This window comes from Sinocyclocheilus rhinocerous, unplaced genomic scaffold (assembly GCF_001515625.1).
Source record: "Sinocyclocheilus rhinocerous isolate Xijiao unplaced genomic scaffold, SAMN03320098_v1.1 scaffold191, whole genome shotgun sequence".
NCBI lineage: Eukaryota > Metazoa > Chordata > Actinopteri > Cypriniformes > Cyprinidae > Sinocyclocheilus > Sinocyclocheilus rhinocerous.
The window spans coordinates 289831-309137 of NW_015625580.1; the positions used below are offsets into that span (position 1 = coordinate 289831).

The window sequence follows — 19307 nt, forward strand, 5'->3', positions numbered from 1 at the left end:
AATATGGATATTTTTCTTACAAAAACGCATGGATTCACTACAGAAGGCCTTTATTCACCCCCCGGAGACGTCTGCGGCACGTTTTATTAGAATGCGCAAGCTTTATTTGACGACTTGTGGACTGTTCAACTGCAACACCCGCAGACTGCAATGATAGAGTTTGGAAGAGGCAGGACAATTTTTAATATAACTCCGACTGGATTCGTCTGAAAGAAGAAAGTCATATACACCTAGGATGCTTCGAGGGTAAGTAAAACGCAAGCTAATTTTCATTTTTGGGTGAACTCAATTTGACCTGAACAAAAAGTGCCATTTCATCTAAAATATCTAATATTTGATATCATATAAAGAAATGTAATAACCGATGTTTTTTTTTTTTTTTTGGTCACATGATAACAAAACGACTTCAGATATGTTAGTTACACCACTCTGACATTCACTCTGACATTGATTGGGCTGTTTTTCAATATATTTAATAATAATAAAAAAAAAGAAATAAGAACTTTAGCATAATCTTTCATTATTCATATTCCATTGTTTCAGTAGTGACCAAGCAGTGACTGATAGTAATTTTAATACATTTATGATATACAGTGTATGTATATATATATATATATATAGAGAGAGAGAGAGAGAGAGAGAGAGAGAGAGATTATATAAATATAATATTAAATAAGTACAATTGTTTTATTTTTTAACATTTGAAAATTTTAGACTTTTTATTAAGTCCTCAAAAAACTAATATTAAAATGGATATTATCATATAGAATTCAAATGTACAAATAGCATTTTCGATGTAGGCCTATCTTTGAATAACCACTTATATTTTTTTTATTTCTTTATTTTTTTAGTTTATGTCATTGACCTAGGCTACACAATACATATGTTCAATTTGAATGATTATCTTTTGATTACCAAAGAGGGAAATATAAGCCTTCTCTGTAATATATAATCTCATTATATTGCATTTCCTACAGTAAAAGGGGTTTGAATTAGCATGCTGCAAGATCACAACAATTCAAGGACCTCCAGATGTATAGATGTGTGGGCACTGGCAACCACACAGCTGTCTCGGGAAGTGCTTTCACACACAGGGTCATCCATCTCACACTTTCACACACAGGGTCATCCATCTCACACAGAGTTAAAAGCTGCTATGAACCTGTAGAGAGCAGCATTTGATATAATCACATACTTCTATACCATCAGCTCGTCTTTACCGTAAAGGGGGTGGAGCGACTATAGTAAAGCTCGTGCATTTTCCTGTTGTGGCAGCGAAACGTAATCGTTTTCACACATAATCAAAGAAATTATGTACTAACTGTGTCTAAGTGGATATATTCCGAATACAGGCTATTAGTTGAACTTGTTCTTTCGGTTTGAAAGGGTATCGCAACCCGCCGAAAGGCGATTCGCGACGAAGACCGCTCGTTAAGAAGCCTGGTGGGACTTCAGAGGACCATTTCGGTTTTTGGAAGCAGTTTGTCTTTCTTCCCAAGGAAGTGGGTGAGTAATTGTCATGCGGTCAGCTGTCGTGTCGAGCTTCTCACTTCAGAGGTGTCCACTTATGGTGCGCGCCAAAGCGCAGAGTGGTAAAACATCTGCGCCGTCATCGCTCTTCTGCGCATGTTTTGAGCCTCTGCACTCTGCACGCGGCATAAGGGGACACCAAGTTCGGGTTAGCATACACAGCAGAAGACTAGTTAACTTAGTTCCCGTTCTTGTGGCTCGTGTAAGGGGTGTAGACCTACAACCATAATAAAATGCAGGCTTCTGTTAATTCTACCCGAGATGACTGGCGCTGGCGAGCGAGTTGTTCACCACCCTAGTGTCATTTATATATATATATATATATATATATATATACATACAAATTTATTAGACAACCACCACACAATGTAAGGTTTGTGCCACATCTGTCCTAAAACAACAGTATTGGTGATTACCAAAATCATTTATGTTTCTGTAATGGTTAATCCGCCAGTATGTGTAAGCTCTTTAGTCACAGTAGTATTTGTAACTGTTTTACAAGAAAGGCTGAACAAATAGTAAAGCACTTTGTTGTTCTTTTTTATTCAGATGCCCAATTACAGTCAATAAATACAGTCTAATAAATTTGTTTAGCACTGTATGTCCTTAACAAATTTATTAGACCACCTGTCATAATAAAGAGAAAACACAAATATTTTTGGATCTGTCAAAAACTTGTTTAAAACTAAAAATTATATTGTCGTTTATTAGGCAAATAACAAACTGAACCAATGAAATAGTCTTTGCTCACATATGATAACCAAAAAACGTAATATTTTGTATGGCCTCCTTTGGCCTTAATAGCAGCTAGCATTCTTGCTGCCATGGTTTTTATGTACTTTCCCACAGTCTCTGTTGTTATTGACTGTAATTGGGCACCTGAAGGAAAAAAATAATAAAGTGCTTTACTATTTTTTTCTGCCTTTCTTGTAAAACAGTACATTCGAAAATTCATGGATAGCAACAATAATTATATTTTAGCATTAGAAACACTACTGTGACTAAAGAGCATACACATACAGGTGGATTAACCATTACAGAAACAAAAAATGATTTGGTACTGCTGGTTTAGGGCAGCTGTGGCACAAACCTTGTGTGGCTCAAACCTTCATACACGGTATACTGTGTGTGTGTGTGTGTGTGTGTGTGTGTGTGTGTCTATTGCATAATATTAACAACAAATAGCTAATAATAACAATAATAGTAATTAATATTATATTGGTGTAATATTCAGGTGGTCTGGGTTAAAAAAGTCAGTGTAAATGCAGTGGACTCAAAAGAGAAATATGTAAATCATTTGTTCATATTTTAATATTCAAACATAATTTTATTCATTCAACCCTATGAAATATTTGTTTACAAAGCTTTGCAGGAAATCATTTTTCATTTACCCCCCCAGTGTATGTGAATCATACACTGAAAGTGACAATTTATTCATCAGCCAAAATGTCCTAATTGTGCCAGCCTTAGCGGGTGCAACACGGGACTGAATAGGAGCATACGAGCTGATCTTGGTCGTGAGGGGCTAAATAATTCAGAGCACGATGGGAACCATAGATGCCTCATTAGCAGCCGTCTTCCGCCATATCTGAATGGTCAAAGCTGGTCTGTGAACACTCAAGAGCAAGTTGAATGTGTGTCTGCATCCACAGTTATGTACATGTATGCATACCCTTACGAAAAAGAAGTTTATTCAAGTGTGCTATTAGTATACTTCTTTTAAACTACTTAAAAATATACTTGAACTTTACTTAAGTATACTTACTAAAATAAACTTGAAGTATACTACTTTTTGGTAAGGGTATTTATATCTGCAATAGACTTCAGCAGGTGATTATGCTAAACCAACACAATACAACAAGATGAAGGCATTAGCTAACATGACATTAAAAAGTTACCATAGTTTAATTAAGTTTAAACTTGTAATATTGAGTTAATATATATAAAAACAAAAACAAACATTCTCACCTGTGAAAGGTTATCCCATTTCTTTGGAAATTCTTCAGTGGTTTTTTTACAATGAGAGGGTGCGCAGTGTGGCGTCTTGAAAGACTTTGATTGATTTTTCCTGTGAGTGACGACACTGGCCGTTCCAAGATGGCGGATGCATTGACGTCAAAGGTGGAATCTACATATACATATCTATGGTTGGGGACATTAAACTTTTTTTTTTTTTTATAAGGATTGAAAGAGTTTTCAGTAGCTTAATTGAGGTGATATTAATGTCATGTGACATGGTGTAGTTCGTTTATAGCCTACATTTAGCTTTTTACTCATGGTGATTATATTTAGGTTTCAACATTCTTTAAAGTTGTGTTTATTTGTGAAAATGTATCATGATGACCAAAACATGTAAAAATCATAAACTTTTGTCAGTCACAGAACACATTTTCTGCAAAAAGGAAAAATCCAATGGAAAAATCCTGTTGGGTTTTTGTTGAGAAAACCAGGGTGATGCTCACTTCCAGGTTGGACAACAAATTCAAGTCATCAGAACTGTATTCATTAGACTTAATATTCATGCTGTCAAGTTTGACTGTAACTAAAAAGTTGCTGTTAGAATTTCCAGGTTTTATCTTCTGTTAGCGGATACATTATTGTCATGACAAATTTCTCTTTAGTGTTACTTCAGTGTTACTCTCTTATTTTAGTGTAATCATTAGATTGCAGTTTCACTTTTCATTCTATTGTATTGCATGCTCAGACAAATATCATATCTCTGAAGTTCTCTATTCAGTAGATTAGTGCTTCCCAACTTACCTTCCCATGGGACCATTTTTTCCATGTCATATTTTTCATAACCTCCCCCCCACCCAAAAAATCCCCCAAAGAAACATGCACTTCATTTCCACTTTATTTTGTGCACATATTTTATTGAATCACAAATTGTGAAAAGGTGAGAATTTATACATTTGGACATGTTTAACATTTTGATTTCTGGTCACTTAAAAGCCTTTGTTTTGATCAAAACCAGTGTGCTGAATGCAAAGACTTTTGCCTTTGAAAAGTAAAGAGCTGCATTTGCTTTGCTAGTCCTTTTAATCTATTATTCTCTTCTTCTCCGTGTTTCCTCGCTCCTTGCCTCCTGAGAATTGTGACAGTAAGATTTTAAAAATGTTTTTGAAAGTCTCTTCTGCTCACCAAAGCGGCATTTCTTTGATCAGAAATACAGTAAAACAGTACTGTTGTGAAATATTATTAACATTTAAAATATTTTTTTTCTAGTTGAATGTTTTAAAATGTAATTTACTCCTGTGATGGCAAAGCTGACTTTGACATTATTCTAGTATTCCAGTCATGAAAACAGTTGTGCTGATTAATATTTTAGTGGATTCTTTGATTAATAGAAAGCTCAAAAGAACAGCATTTATTTGAAGTAGAAATTTATTTGTAACATTATAAATGTCTTTACTGTCACCTTTGATCAATTTAATGCATTCTTACGGAATAAAAGTATACTTTTTTGGTACTGTAATATACAGTACTGTAATTCAAAATGTTCCCAAAAAGTCCATCCCAAAATCGTTAGGCCAAAAATTCCATTTACAAATAAAAGTGGTTTTATGTAGAAATATATTTATTTTTTTACACTGTGATTTTATCTTTATATTTTATAACAGTGAGAACAAAAGAACCGGAGTACAATAAGCAGGCCAACATTTTGAACAGTTTCAAGGTCAAAAATGTATGCAAAAAAGACGTGATGCCATTCCTATAGGAAGTTTATGAAAACGTGATAATGATAGTTGTTAACGTGGTGGAGATAAGTGCACTGTAAACTCTTATCAGCCATGAGATGTTGTTATGCTACAATGAGACATCAAAGATGTGAGGCCGCTGTGTTTTATGGGATAAAGCACATATGGGACATCACTACACTAAGTGGTAAAATACAAGGAGGCAACAGAACCCTGATAGTCCATATTCATCACAAAATCACAAATCTAAGCTGATATATAAATTTAAACATGAATAATTTCTTATATTTCTCAGACATTTAATAATGAAGAATGGCTGACTTGTTTCTTTTCTAGCTGTAATCTTTGTAACAGAAAAACATCCTGAGGTTTTACCCGGTTCCTGATTCTTCATTTCTCATTATACAAAAGATCTCAAACATGTGGGTTTATGGTAGTTAATTCTCTTTCTTAAAAGGTTCCAGATTTATTTTCACAACCTTCTACGTTTTATGTAAATGCTCTTGGAAATCTATGTTTTATTCAGTCTCATCTCATAGTACCCACATTTGGTATCAGTGTTAGTAAAGCAGAAGCCAGTTTGACATGTGTCACTGGAGGAAGGAAGTTGTTGCAGAGAGAATTTTGAGTTCTGCTAAGTAATTCAAATGGCACAAAACAGCAGAAGTTGTGTTGTTTTGTGCTTCTTTGTTTCTTGGACATTAGGTATTTTACATTGAGTAATTGCTTCCCCTCATGCCTGCTCATTAATCATGCCATGTGTGACTGCATTTGCAGCTACATAATGTACGTATTGTCTTGCAGTTGGATTATGTTTAGACATTCAGGCATAATGAGCCAATACTGAAGTACTCACTTTCCCCTGAGGCATGTATAACGAAGCAGCTAATAAAAAGCAAGAACAAGAGAGAGAGAAAGGGACATTTAAATGGTATATTCTCAGACCTACAATAGGAAATCCAATATGAAACACTGGTAATTAACAATGACCCCAAATATAGGCTGTAGCTAGGGATGCACAATATTATTCATTGGCCTATTATTTTGGTTATTTAATATTGGATATTTAATTGTTTATGCCCATTTTGAAAGATCTATATATCATATATTATAATTTAAAGGGTAATGATATATTATGGCAGAGTTTAAGAGAGTTACTGTCTCTTTAAGAGTGCATGTCATGAGTGGCTATAGCAGAGCTTTGTGTGTCTTGGTATATCACTAGATGTGAGCTTGTTGTAAGCATAAAGTCTCGTTCTATTGTATTTCATATTAAACCGCTGGAGGTAAAAGGGAATGGGAGTCCTGACAGGATGTAGTAGTTTGACAGCTTGCTTGAAGAAACAGCTTAGTGATGTGAAGTATTTTGGCAAGAATGGTTCCTAAACATTTTCCAGATGATAGCAACAAAACTGGCCCCACTGAACTGGGCCATATGGACACCCTCTTCAGGGTTTGAGATTGTTGAAACTGCTAATACTAGATTTTGGTTACCTTTTGATAGTGAGAGTGTGGGTAAGTTACCATTCAAAAGTTTGGGGTCAGTAAGATTTTGTTCAGCAAGGACACATTAAATTAATCAAAGGTGACAGTAAAGACATTTATAATGTTACAGAAGATTACTATTTCAAAAAATGCTGTTCTTTTGAACTTTCTATTCATCAAAGAATCTTAAATATATATCATGGTTTCCACAAAATATTAAGCAGCACAACTGTTTTCAAGAAGACTGGAGTAATGGCTGCTGAAAATTCAGTTCTGCCATCACAGGAATAAATTAGGCTACATCTTAAAATATATTAACATAGAAAACAGTTATTTGAAATTGTAGTAATATTTCACAAGATTAATGTTTTTACTGTATTTCAAAAGAATGCAGCCTTGGAGAGCAAAAGAGACTCCTTTCAAATACATAATACATTTTACCAACTCCAAATTTTGAACGGTAGTGTAACTTATGTATTACTGCTCTATCAAGCCACACATTATTACTGTGACTAATATCAAACATTCGCTATTGATGGTGAATTGGCCATATGAGGGCTATTCTCCTTTTTTTTTTAATCCCCTTTGGCTATAGGGCTGGGCGATTTTATCGATTAATTCGAATTTATTGTTTTACCACGATTTAATTTTTTTAGAAATCGAGGAATCGCGATTTTGAATATAGCCCTACCTTTGGCTAAACAGCCTCTCAGAAGGCATGATCAGAACATATGCCTGATGTAGAGAGAAAAATATCAAATTTCTTGACTGCATTGCACACAGATAGTGTGAGAATATCAGTATCAAATAGCTCTGTAAGCCTGCCAACAGATGACCTAATTTTGCTTGTTTACTTTTGCAGTGCACATTCGGTTTACTTCATATTTCCTTGTGCAGTCTACATTCAGTAGACAAAAATGCACAAACCCCTTTTCCCAGAAAGGCTTACCAAGAATGCTTCAGTATATTTAATGCATGTGTGGCGTTGTGTGCCATAAGCGTATGAAGTGTCAGTGACTGTATAGAGTGGCAGCTTATGTAAAGAATGGCACAGGTGCAGTGGAAATGTCTCCATGGTCAGACCGTGACCCCTGCGTCTCCCCAAAAAGCCATTTCGCATTACAGCGACAGCACTGTAACCAGAAGATTGAAGTGGATCACGTTTCACTGGACTCCCACTGCCCCTTCATTCACCTCGTGCAGATTGTTGATCCTGCGTGAGTCTGTGCGAGTCTGCATGTAAATGTGAAAGAGGAAGAGAGCGTGCGTATATATATTTCAGCGGCATGATTTATGTGTTTGTCAAGCCCTCACCTCCCTGTTTTCCCTCGCAACTGTGTTTGTCTTTCTGCTGTAGTGTGACATGTGTCTGTTAAGTTGCCAACGTAACTATATGCTGCGACACTTACAGTGGTGCCACACCTTGTGCTCCATGGAGACTAAGTATAGGCTGATTCATTATGAGTAACACAACTACTATAGTTTGAGTTAACAGCCATTTGACCTCTACTATATGTACACTAAACGCTGTAATGTAACAGCAGCGATTGCCACTGTCAGTAGTTTTGTGGCTGAACGACTTGTTTGAAAATCCATCTTTTCTCTACATTTTTGCCTTTTGTTCACTGAGCTTTTTAAGATTCTCTGAATACATTTAAAAACAGTTTTCACATTGTAGTGTGGACTGTGAAAATGGAGGTGTTTAAAAATTATAACAAATGTCTAGTCAAGTGACTCATATCGTACACATATCTATCTTGTACTGGCGTAGAGTGCTGCAGTCGCGAGGTCAAAATCCAGAAGACTAATTCATTTTCCTAATGGGTTTTTCAATTCATGAGTAAAATAAAGCCTGTGGTAAACATAACTTGACGATACTTGAACATTACCTTGAACAAAATGTTCAACATTTCATTGTAGAACATTTTGTTCTACAATGTAAACCGCACACACTCACACCCCAAACATTCCTATCTACTTGCATACGTTTTTAAAAAATAAACATAACTGCTTCAAAATTCACTTTTGTAGTATGTTTACCACAGACCTTATTTTACTCATCAATTGAAAAACTTGAGGTATCCAACAATGAATTAGTATTCCAGGTTTTGGCATCACTTTAATAATGTTGCTAAATATTTACATTAGTCATTAAGCAGACACTTTTATCCAAAGCGACTTACAAATGAGGACAATAGAAGCAATCAAAACCAACAAAAGGACAATAATATGTAAGTGCTGTGACAAGTCTCTGTTAGCCTAACGCAGTTTATTTTTATCATAAATAAAAAGAAAATGAGAAGATTATATAGAAAAAGAATAGAGAATGTTAGCATCAGAGGATCTAATTTTTTTGAAAGAAGACAAGTAAGAATAGAAATAGAATAGAGTGCAAGTGTAAAATATAAATAATAAATGTTAAAACTTAAATTTGTTAAAAGAAATTAAATAATAAATGTAACTTTGTACACTCTATATTACATATTACAAAGATGCAATATTTTCTGGCAATTGCTTTTCTGTGGAACAAGTTGCGTTATAAACCGTTCATTGAATGCTGATTTTGAGTGTGACCTGGACACACCAGTGAGTGGTGGGTATTTAGCTAAAAAAAGATTGTACCAGAAGAATATTGTGAGAACTTTATGTCTGGTCATTCGGTATCATCTCAGTGATTTATGATATTTTACGGATGTGCAGGTGATCAAGGCATCTTCAGATGTGTCAGTGTTGACGAGCAACTTTAGGAAAGCATTTAAAACACTAGTTTGGACAGAGAGCGTTTAAAAACTAAAATGCTTCTAATTTTAAATATATATGCATATTAATGTGTATATAGCCTCTAACCTGTGGCATTAGAGGTGCATGTGATGTTCTTTGCAGAATCATGGGCATGGTTTATAAATTATCCTTAAAAATCAGTTTTCCTATGGAGAAAATGAATGGGATTTTGACTTGCTTTATTGTTTACACATACTTATATAGCCAATTTTTTCAGTTACTGTTTTTTAAAAACAGCATCAAAGCATACTCTGGTACTATTCAGTACGTGTTCAGTTATTCATTCCATTTTGAACAGTGAAAAATGATTTGTTTTGTTTTTTTAGTGCACCACTTCCTCTCTTTGCTCAGTCTCTTGACTCTTAGCAGGCATCACATGTGTAAAGAGCAGTGTTGGGGAAGCTACTTTCAAACTTTAGTTTGCTAAGCTGAAGCATGAGGGTTTTTGAATGAATATCGATTTGGGAGACTGTTTATATAGAGGCTTGAATTGGTGATTCATTTCTTTTCATTTTTAAAGTTCATTTATTTGAACTTTACAAAAAACTTATTCACTAAAATGACACAAATTTGAGAGTGAGAGGACATGTTTATAGGAGCACATGTTTGATTATTACATGTTTGTTCGACTGTAGAGCTGCATACACAATAAAATATGACATGAAACAGCTTTGTAGAACTGCCTGTCTAAAAAAGTCGCTTGTTACAGGAAAAGCTACACTGCTTTGAAAAACAGAAACAACAGGGGCTACAAATGGACTGAAAACCCACTTGGATGTTTACCACACTGCTCAAAGTGAAGTGAAGTCAGTGTGTCACCTTGTGTATCCTTGTTGGTTGGTGTAGCATCAAGGTCCCTGCAGAGAGCTAATATCTCCCTATAGATCCATTTACACTGGATTGTGCATTGATTTGTATTGAGCCTTAACCTTTTTTGCTATACTATGTCTCTAGAGTAAGAACATTGTGTACTGTACAAAACACGCTAGACTTTTACTAATGAACAGAAATAGAAGTTGTGTTTTTGACGTGCAGTGTGTGAATATGCTGCTGATGTGATCTGAATCAGACATGCATGTGAGATGGACTGTAGACACCATCTAAAAAAGACATTACTTCTCATGTAAGTGTTAAAATGCAGCATGATCCTGCAGTTGAAAACAGGGATCTTATCTATGCACAATCAGCTTGTAACACTCCAAAGAGAAAGGAAAACTTGAAATCGCATCATATGACCCCTTTAAAACATTGACCTGCTTGTGTGGGGTTTGTAGGAGTTCTGCAGTAGGCTATATAAGTGATGGAACATGTTGGCTGTGAATCGGATGTTTACTGAGTAACCCAGGGTCTATTTATTTATTTTTTTGACCTGGTCACATACTCTCAGTACCTCTCAGGATCTCTTGGGATATTGCCAGAGGACCTAAATCCAACTCCTGCCCGTCTATACGTTTGCCTAGAATGTTTTAAGCATGAAACTGTACTGGTAGATTATTTCCCTTGCCCAAGCCCCAGCTAACCCCAAAATCTAATGCCTAGCCTAGCTAATGCCTGTGTTTTGTAGACTCAGAGGGGATCAGGGGTTGTTGTAAGTGGAATTCAAACATTGGATTTGTGTTGCATGTGATCGTCAACAATCTGATTTGTGCTTTGCATCGTCAGCAAACAGAAACTCAATGACAGATTTACTTTAGGGTTAGTAGGGACTGCAGATCAAGGTAAGGTACGGATATGTTCCTTTACATCATGAAAACATGTGGGAGGCTTTTACCATATGAAACCCTGGAGCACAAAACCAGTCTTAAGTCGCTGGGGTATATTTGTAGCAATAGCCAAAAATACATTGTATGGGTCAAAATTATTGATTTTTCTTTTATGCCAAAAATCATTAGGACATTAAAGGGGTCCATGTGAGATGGACTGTAGACACCATCTAAAAAAGACATTACTTCTCATGTAAGTGTTAAAATGCAGCATGATCCTGCAGTTGAAAGTTGAAAATATTTATTTCAACTAATTAACTCGAAAATATATTACTGAATCAGTATAAGTGCATGAATTTATATGAACATCACTAATTTATTTAGATTAAAAAAGTTATTGTTATCAGTGTTGAAAACAGTGCTGCTTGATATTTTTGTGAAACTGAACTGTGAAACTATTTTTTGGGGGGAATTTTTTGATCTATAGAAACTTCAAAAGAACAGCATTTTTTTAAACTGATATCTTTTGTAACATTATAAATCCCTTTACTATCACTTTCGAACAATTTAATGCATTGCTAAATAATAATTTATTTTAAAAATAATAATTTTCTTTTTTTTCTCTTTTTATTTTTATATGGGTTAAATCAGGTAGAAATGTGGTAACGGTTAACAGTTTTTTACTTGTGCATCTTTTCCAGTATGGCATTGTGACAGTTTGTATCTTTTTTACTAACATTTTTAAAATAATTATGCAAATAGTAATGTATAATTGACAGGGATCCCATACTACACTATTTCATATTCCAGAATGTGTTGGAATAAACAACATGCTATGATTATAGTAATATGTTTTTGGAGTACAATGTCTTTTTCTTTAGTGCTGTAAACACCAAAGTGAACCAGATAGTATGTGAACTTTCATTGTCAGGATTATCTCCACTTTCAAATAAAAGATGAAAAAACATCATGGCACTTTTTAACTTAAGAAGGAATGATCTTTATAATACAGTAAATGCCAAAATGATAAAGCTCTGACATATTCAGCTTTTCATTCACCTCGAGTAATGGTTTATGTTGACTATTATAAAGATGAAATGAGTAGTGTTCAGCTGGTCAAAAAAATGCCTTTAGGCTATTATTGAGTATTCGTCAATACTAATTTTCATTTTTTTTGTGTAAAATGAGGAATGAAGAAAGATTTCTCCCTTAAATAATGCTGTTTGTCACTATGTTTTTGTATTTAGTGTAAATTGATCATTGATTGTTAGATTTAGATTTTAAAGGGGTCATATGATGCTGCTAAAAAGAACATTATTTTGTGTATTTGGTGTAATGAAATGTGTTTATGCGGTTTAAAGTAAAAAAAACACATTATTTTCCACATACTGTACATTATTGTTTCTCCTCTATGCCCCGCCTTTTTGAAACGCGTCGATTTTTACAAAACTAATCGGTCTGAAAAGCGAGGTGTGCTCTGATTAGCCAGCTATCCAGTGCGTTGTGATTGACCCTTAATTTTTGATTAGTAATATGCATGGCTAAGAACTTCATTTGGACAACTTTAAAGGCGATTTTCTCAGTATTTAGATTTTTTTGCACCCTCAGATTCCAGATTTTAAAATAGTTGTATCTCGGCCAAATATTGTCCTAACAAACCATACATTAATGGAAAGCTTATTTATTCAGCTTTCAGATGATGTATAAATCTCAATTTCGAAAAATTGACCCAGGGTCACATATTTATTTGAACTTAAGATGATCTGACTCAGACACTTAATGCAGCTCTTTGCATTTTCCTACACAACCCTGTAACCTGATGGGAAATAAGGCCATACTGTATGTGACAGGTTAACCATGATATTTCCTCTTTCCTGTTCCATCAGTTACTGTAATCCCTGTCCATTCTGTTCTTATGTCTCTCTTATGGCCATCTGTTATTTTTTTCTTGACAGTAGTTAAGAGTTGAGAGTGAGACATTTAAGTTTGACCAGTCAGAAGTTGAACTTCAACATAAACAAGTGTTGATTATTCATTATTTTATTATTATATTGACAGACATAGTTTTATATTTCTCTTTAGGTTTATGCATCTAACTCTAATGGTAAATATAAATGGAAAGATAAAATAAGTAAAACCTTTATTTAGCAAATATTTGTTGTTTTATTTTTCACAGCATAAATGTAAACACTCACTGTCACATAATTCTTAAGAAATCATTTCAATATACGTATTTGCTTGAGAAACATTAGGTCACACTACGTTACACACACACTTTAGGTTATTTTAAGGTCCAATTTTCACTATTAACTAACTATTAACTTTGACTTCTACCTCAATAAATACCTAATTACTGCTTATTAATAGTTAGTAAGGTAGCTGTTAAGCTTAGGTATGGGGTAGGATTATGGGATCTAGTATATGTTCATGCAGAATAACTGAGACTTCCATGCTGATCAGATGGCTACTTAATCTCCTGGTGTAGGTAATGCAAAAGCTAAAGAACATTTCACACTCAAGAAGCTTTTGTTTTGATATCTGATTTTCGGCAGATAAGATTCAAAGTTTCTGTCGCGCAGTGTATTCACCATGTTTGTTTACTGTAATATCCAATACTGTACACAGCTCAGTTTTGGGAAATTCCCATGGCCTACATTCTAGCAGTGACTTCTCACGTGTACTATAGGGATTCGGTTGGCCAGTGTCTCAAAGAATGTCTTAAGCAGTTTGATCTCATTTCATCTGCTTTTGTAAATCTAGTAGATACAAATTGTGGTTTTATTTAGAAATTTCCCCTTACCACAAATAGTTTTTGAGGTGTCTCAAACAATTCAGTTGTAACCACACAGGAAACTAAACCAGTCCACCATAATGGTGTTTACAGCTGTTACGTTTTCTGCTTTTATCATTCTTAGAAATCACAAACTCCCACACAAGACGTCAATCATACTCCATTTCTCACCTTCCTCTCAGTTATGGTTCTGTCATGTGTTGAGAGGGATGCAAATTTAAATCTGAGCTCAAGATAACTGTAAATTTCCTACCAAGTGTCAGTGTGAATCACAGTTCCACTACATAATCCTTTAGATTCTCTCTTTTGTGGGCCATTAGTGAATTTTAGGACTGTCTTTATTTGCATAGGGAGAAAAATCAAGATGAAAGCATAGTTTCAGGTGTTCAGAGTTTAAATTAGATTGTCTTGTCTTCAGTCAACTATAGTGAAACACTCATACACGTTCATCCTTGACTTTTGAGAAGGAGAGAACAGGAGTCCCATGCAGTCAGTGTGTTTGACTTTGCTTTTTTTATTGGTTCAGTACTTTCAAACATGAAGTAGAGAGTTTAAAAAACATCTTCTTAAAGTGTATTTGACAAATCTGCCACTTTGCTGACATGGTTTTAGCTTTTCAACTACTATACATTCTGTCCAGACATGCATTTCCTGACTAATCATCTAATCACTGTTTCTATCATAGTGAAAGAAACAGACTCCGTGCTCATGGCACTTGTTTGGGTTTCTATTATTTAATTCTAAACACACGATGCAGGTCTCCTGTTTCTGCTAGCTTTATTTCCCCATTGAAAATACACAAGAGATGGAAAATGGGGCGAGTGGTCCACTTCACCAGGGAGGAAATTAGAGAGGTCAATTTTGTTTTGCAAATCCAATAATTTTCATGGGAGCTCAAGAGTCCTCTTCTGCCAAAATCTGTTTTAGCCATATGGACTCTGTGCATTTGCTGTATACAAATGTATGCCATCTGTTTGTACTTGAATGGTTTCAGAAAGCAACAGAATAGAAGCTGCTTTCGGGTCTACTTAATTTGTTACTGGTTTTACAAATAGCCATTTAGCCGATTAAATAAGGACATTGTGATCATCTGAAATACTGCTACAGGTTTTTTCGTTTCTGAATGTTCAGAGTACTGTATGTTCAAGGCTTTATGGTTGAATCAATCAGATTTAAAGAATAGATTTCCTGAGGGAAGGTTATACCCAGTATGTTTCTTCAGCAGTTCTTTGGGGTGGTTGAGGTGCTAGCACCGCTGCCATACAAAGAACCCGTTAAGCCCCTGTATTCTCTAACTCTCTCTTAGTCTCTTAGTTTGATCGGAAAGGATTAAAAAACAACATTAAAATACAGTGTATTTCCTAATGATAACATGGTTCTCAACCTTTTTGTCCCAAGGCCCCCTATAAGGAAATATTTCAGGGCCCCCACACAAGACTTTTTGACCTTAGAAAAGCTTAGAAAAGCAATTCTGAGTTTGGTCGCACTTTAGTTTGGGAAACAATTCTAACTATTAACCAACTATTAACTAAGACCTTTGCCTCAATAAACTCCTAATTTGCTGCTTATTAACAGTAAGGTAGTTGTTAAGTTTAGGCATGGGGGTATGATTAAGGGATCTAGAATATGGCCATGCAGAATAAGGCATTAATATGTGCTTTATAAGTAATAATAAACAGCCAACATGCTAGTAATATGCATGATAAGCAACTTAATAGTGAGAAATGGTCTCTAAACTAAAGTGTTACCCTGAGTTTATATCTGTAATGAATCAGTCCACTGAAGGCGAGTGTAGTGAAGCCAAGAAACACAACCCAAAACACCACATTACAATATCTCACCACTTGCAGGTTTATATCTCACAATTCTGGACGTCTGAATTGTGAGATAAAAAGTCACAGGAATCTTTTTATTTCTATTTCTATTAATCTATTTTTTTTATCCTGTGGCGGAAACAATCTTCCATATGTTATATTTGATACTGTGTTTAAAAAAAAAAAAAATATATATATATATATATATATAAAAGGGTATATGTCGAACGTCACCTTTCCGTCTCATGCTTGAGGTATTCGGCCAATCACAACGCATTGGATATCTGGCCAATCAGAGCACACCTCGCTTTTCAGACCGATTAGTTTTGTAAAAATCGACGCGTTTCAGAAGGCGGGGCATAGAGGAGAAACAATAATGTAAAGTATGTGGAAAATAATGTGTTTTTTTTACTTTAAACCGCATAAACACATTTCATTACACCAAATACACAAAATAATGTTCTTTTTAGCAGCATCATATGACCCCTTTAAGATAATGAGTTAAACTAGCTAGCTATTTTTATTGTTGACTAAATGATAGTGAAAAGAATAAAAATAAAAAAACTTTTAGATATCAGTCCGCATATGTGATGAACATTGGTTATGATAATCATTGGTATCTACTTTGAAGGCATCTTGAGTAAAACTGCTTCATATTTAACGAAACATATGCAAAACGCTTGAACCGGAAGCAATGAGACCCGGTTAACAGAATACGGAAGTCTGTTGCGCATAACCCCAGGTTTTGTACCGGGCCTAAAAATTGCATACTGCATTCATGATTAGTAATATTTTATAATTAATCAAAATACATTTTTATTGTTATTCTTATTTAAATGTTTAAAATACATGTACAAAAGTAAAATATTTCTGTCACAATTTCTTCAAGTTTAACCTGACTTTTATTTTGACAGGTTACCATAAAGAGTTTTGTTTGTTTGTATATGACAGTTTTTCTAAAATGAAATGGTCAAATGCTCATGAAGTGACTCTTAGAGCAGCTCTGGAGATGTTGATTCATGTATTTATGTCCTCATTTATTGAGCGGGCAGACGCTAAAACACTGCAAGCGTCACGCGCGCTTCAGTTTGTGTAGTAAACAAAACCACCCATTTGCACCATTCATTCACACCATAGACTCTAAGATTCACACAGAGACAGGATTCATATTTAAAAGTCTTTTTGTGGCTCAATATTCACAGACTCTAGCCCATATTGTGATCTGATTTGAGTGAACTGACCTACTTTCGATTTATTCGTCCAGAATTTGGCAAATTTCGTGACATTCCGCATCATACAGTAAATTGTCACAACTTCATATATCACACTGATTCAGACTCAAGTAGTGTTATTGGCTGTTTAAGAATGTGAGATCCTAAGGTGTGACACGCAGGTGATAATGCATGTCCGTGCAGAGAAAGAGAGAGATGGAGAAAAGGGCAGAAATTGTGACATCCTTCACAAACTAAACCACTACAATCTTTAAAAAAAATGAGTAAATTAATCCCAAAATGGAATGATCTGCTAAATTATTAAACACTGAGGTCAGCCATTATGGAATAACCCAGTTCAGCTTTCCTATAATTAGAGAGAGGCCTAGTGGTTGCCTTGGAAACGGCAGAGTTATTGACCTTGCACAGTGAAGCCATATCGGCTTCAGAGCAAGAATGGAAAAATAACACACAGGCATGAGGGATGTGCATTTATCAGTTGGCCTTTTCCCTCTAATGAGAGCAGCTTGGCCTGAGCTCCGGGGGCAAGGGTTTAGACACGATGGTCTCATGCGCATGTGCACCACCGTGTGTTGAAACTGAGTCACAGCTGCTTTACAAATGTCTAGACTCTAGAGGACAGGATCAGTGAGGAGGTGTCATGTAGGTGATTTGATTAGAGAAATTCACTGTCTCGGTTTGTGCTAATTCAAGGCTAATTATGTTTGGTATAAACAGGTATAAAGGCTTTTGATCCAGAGCCAGGAATACACGTGGGGATATTTCACCACGAGCCGTCCTATAGCAGCTGACTGATACTGACCCTGCGTATGCTGAGCAAAGCAGCGAGGGTCGGGTCCGCCTCAGTCTCGTGTGATTGGACGCTGGATGGAATCAAGGTGAATGGAACACAAAGAGCAGGAGCTTAACCTGCCAGAGGGATATGAGACACGGTGAGTTATCCTGTGTGTATTTATAAACTATGCCAGTTCTTAAAGGGATAGTTCAGCTAAAAATAAAAATTCTGTCGTCATCATTATTCACTGTCATGTCGTTCCAAACCTGTATGACTTGCTTTCTTCTGTGGAACATAAAAGAAGATATTTTGAGAAATGTCTCAGTGTTTTTTTTTTCATTGTCCATACAGTGAAAGTCATGGGTGACCAAAACTGTCTGGTTACCAACATATTTCAAAATATCTTCTTTTATGTTTCACAGAAGAAAGTAAGTCATACAGATTTGAAATGTCTTTAGGATGAGTAAATTATGACAGAATTTACATTTTTGACTTGATTGACTAAACTGCTGATATTTAACCAGTTTGAGATGACCAATATCTGCTTTAGTTCCTCCTTGTATCAGTTTCCAACAGCTAATATCCATTTTATGGCTAAGATATTATTTTATTCAATTAATTAAATATATAATTTAAAAATATTAATATAGCATATCAGTTTATTTGATTTTCTTAAGTGTTGTTTTGATCAACCTTGGGTATATTTTGCAATAATAATGAGTTGACTACATAATCCAGCATATTACACTTACAACTTACCAAATTAATGATTTTCACTATTTTTAGATCAATAATCAAGCAAATCTGTGACATTTTTGTACTTTTCTCAAATTAATGTAAAACTTTTCACCCAAATTGTTATTCAGATACCTTAATAATAATAAATATTATATTAAATACAATACATTGTAATTTTTTTTAAATAATAATAATAATTATTATTATTATTTTAGAATGTATTGTGTTTTTTATATATCGGAATAACAATTTGAGTGAAAAGTCTTATCATTTAGTTTGAAAGTTTTATTATTTAGTTTGAATTTGAGAAAAGTACCAAAAAATTATATATATATATATAAAATAGTGTTTTTAATGATTTTTATGGTAATGCCAATTATTATGAAGTATTCTATTTGATTAAATCAAAATAGAAGTGTTTTCACGAATTGTCACACTTACAACTTACCAAATAAATAATTAAATGGACATGGACATGAAATACTGAGTTGCAATTATTTAATTATGTTATATGAAAAAGGCTGCAGAGTGATAAGAGAGACATGAAAGTAGCTAGATTGGCTACCAGGTACAATGGTCAATAATACAGTGTAGCGTCATTATACAAACATATTTGAGCCCTCTATGCTTTGACTTATCAATCAGATTCAAGTATATTATAAAATCAAACATAAACATTAATATAACATTTAAACCGATATAAGGAGTCATTACAGTGCACATATGCAAGAAGCAAGAAGTCTTTAACATCACCTAACTG

General features: G+C 34.7%; 1 protein-coding gene across 1 annotated transcript in view; it reads left to right on the forward strand.

Moving 5' to 3' along the window:
- The first annotated feature begins 1437 nt into the window (after positions 1-1437).
- The window catches only part of LOC107753060 (thyroid hormone receptor alpha-A-like), a 30119-nt gene continuing 12249 nt past the window's right edge, over positions 1438-19307 (forward strand). Inside the window, exons 1-2 of the mRNA XM_016569166.1 lie at positions 1438-1506; positions 17752-17966. Coding sequence (XP_016424652.1) covers positions 17917-17966 — 50 coding nt within the window. The 5' untranslated portion in view covers positions 1438-1506; positions 17752-17916. The remainder of the gene's footprint in view (positions 1507-17751; positions 17967-19307) is intronic.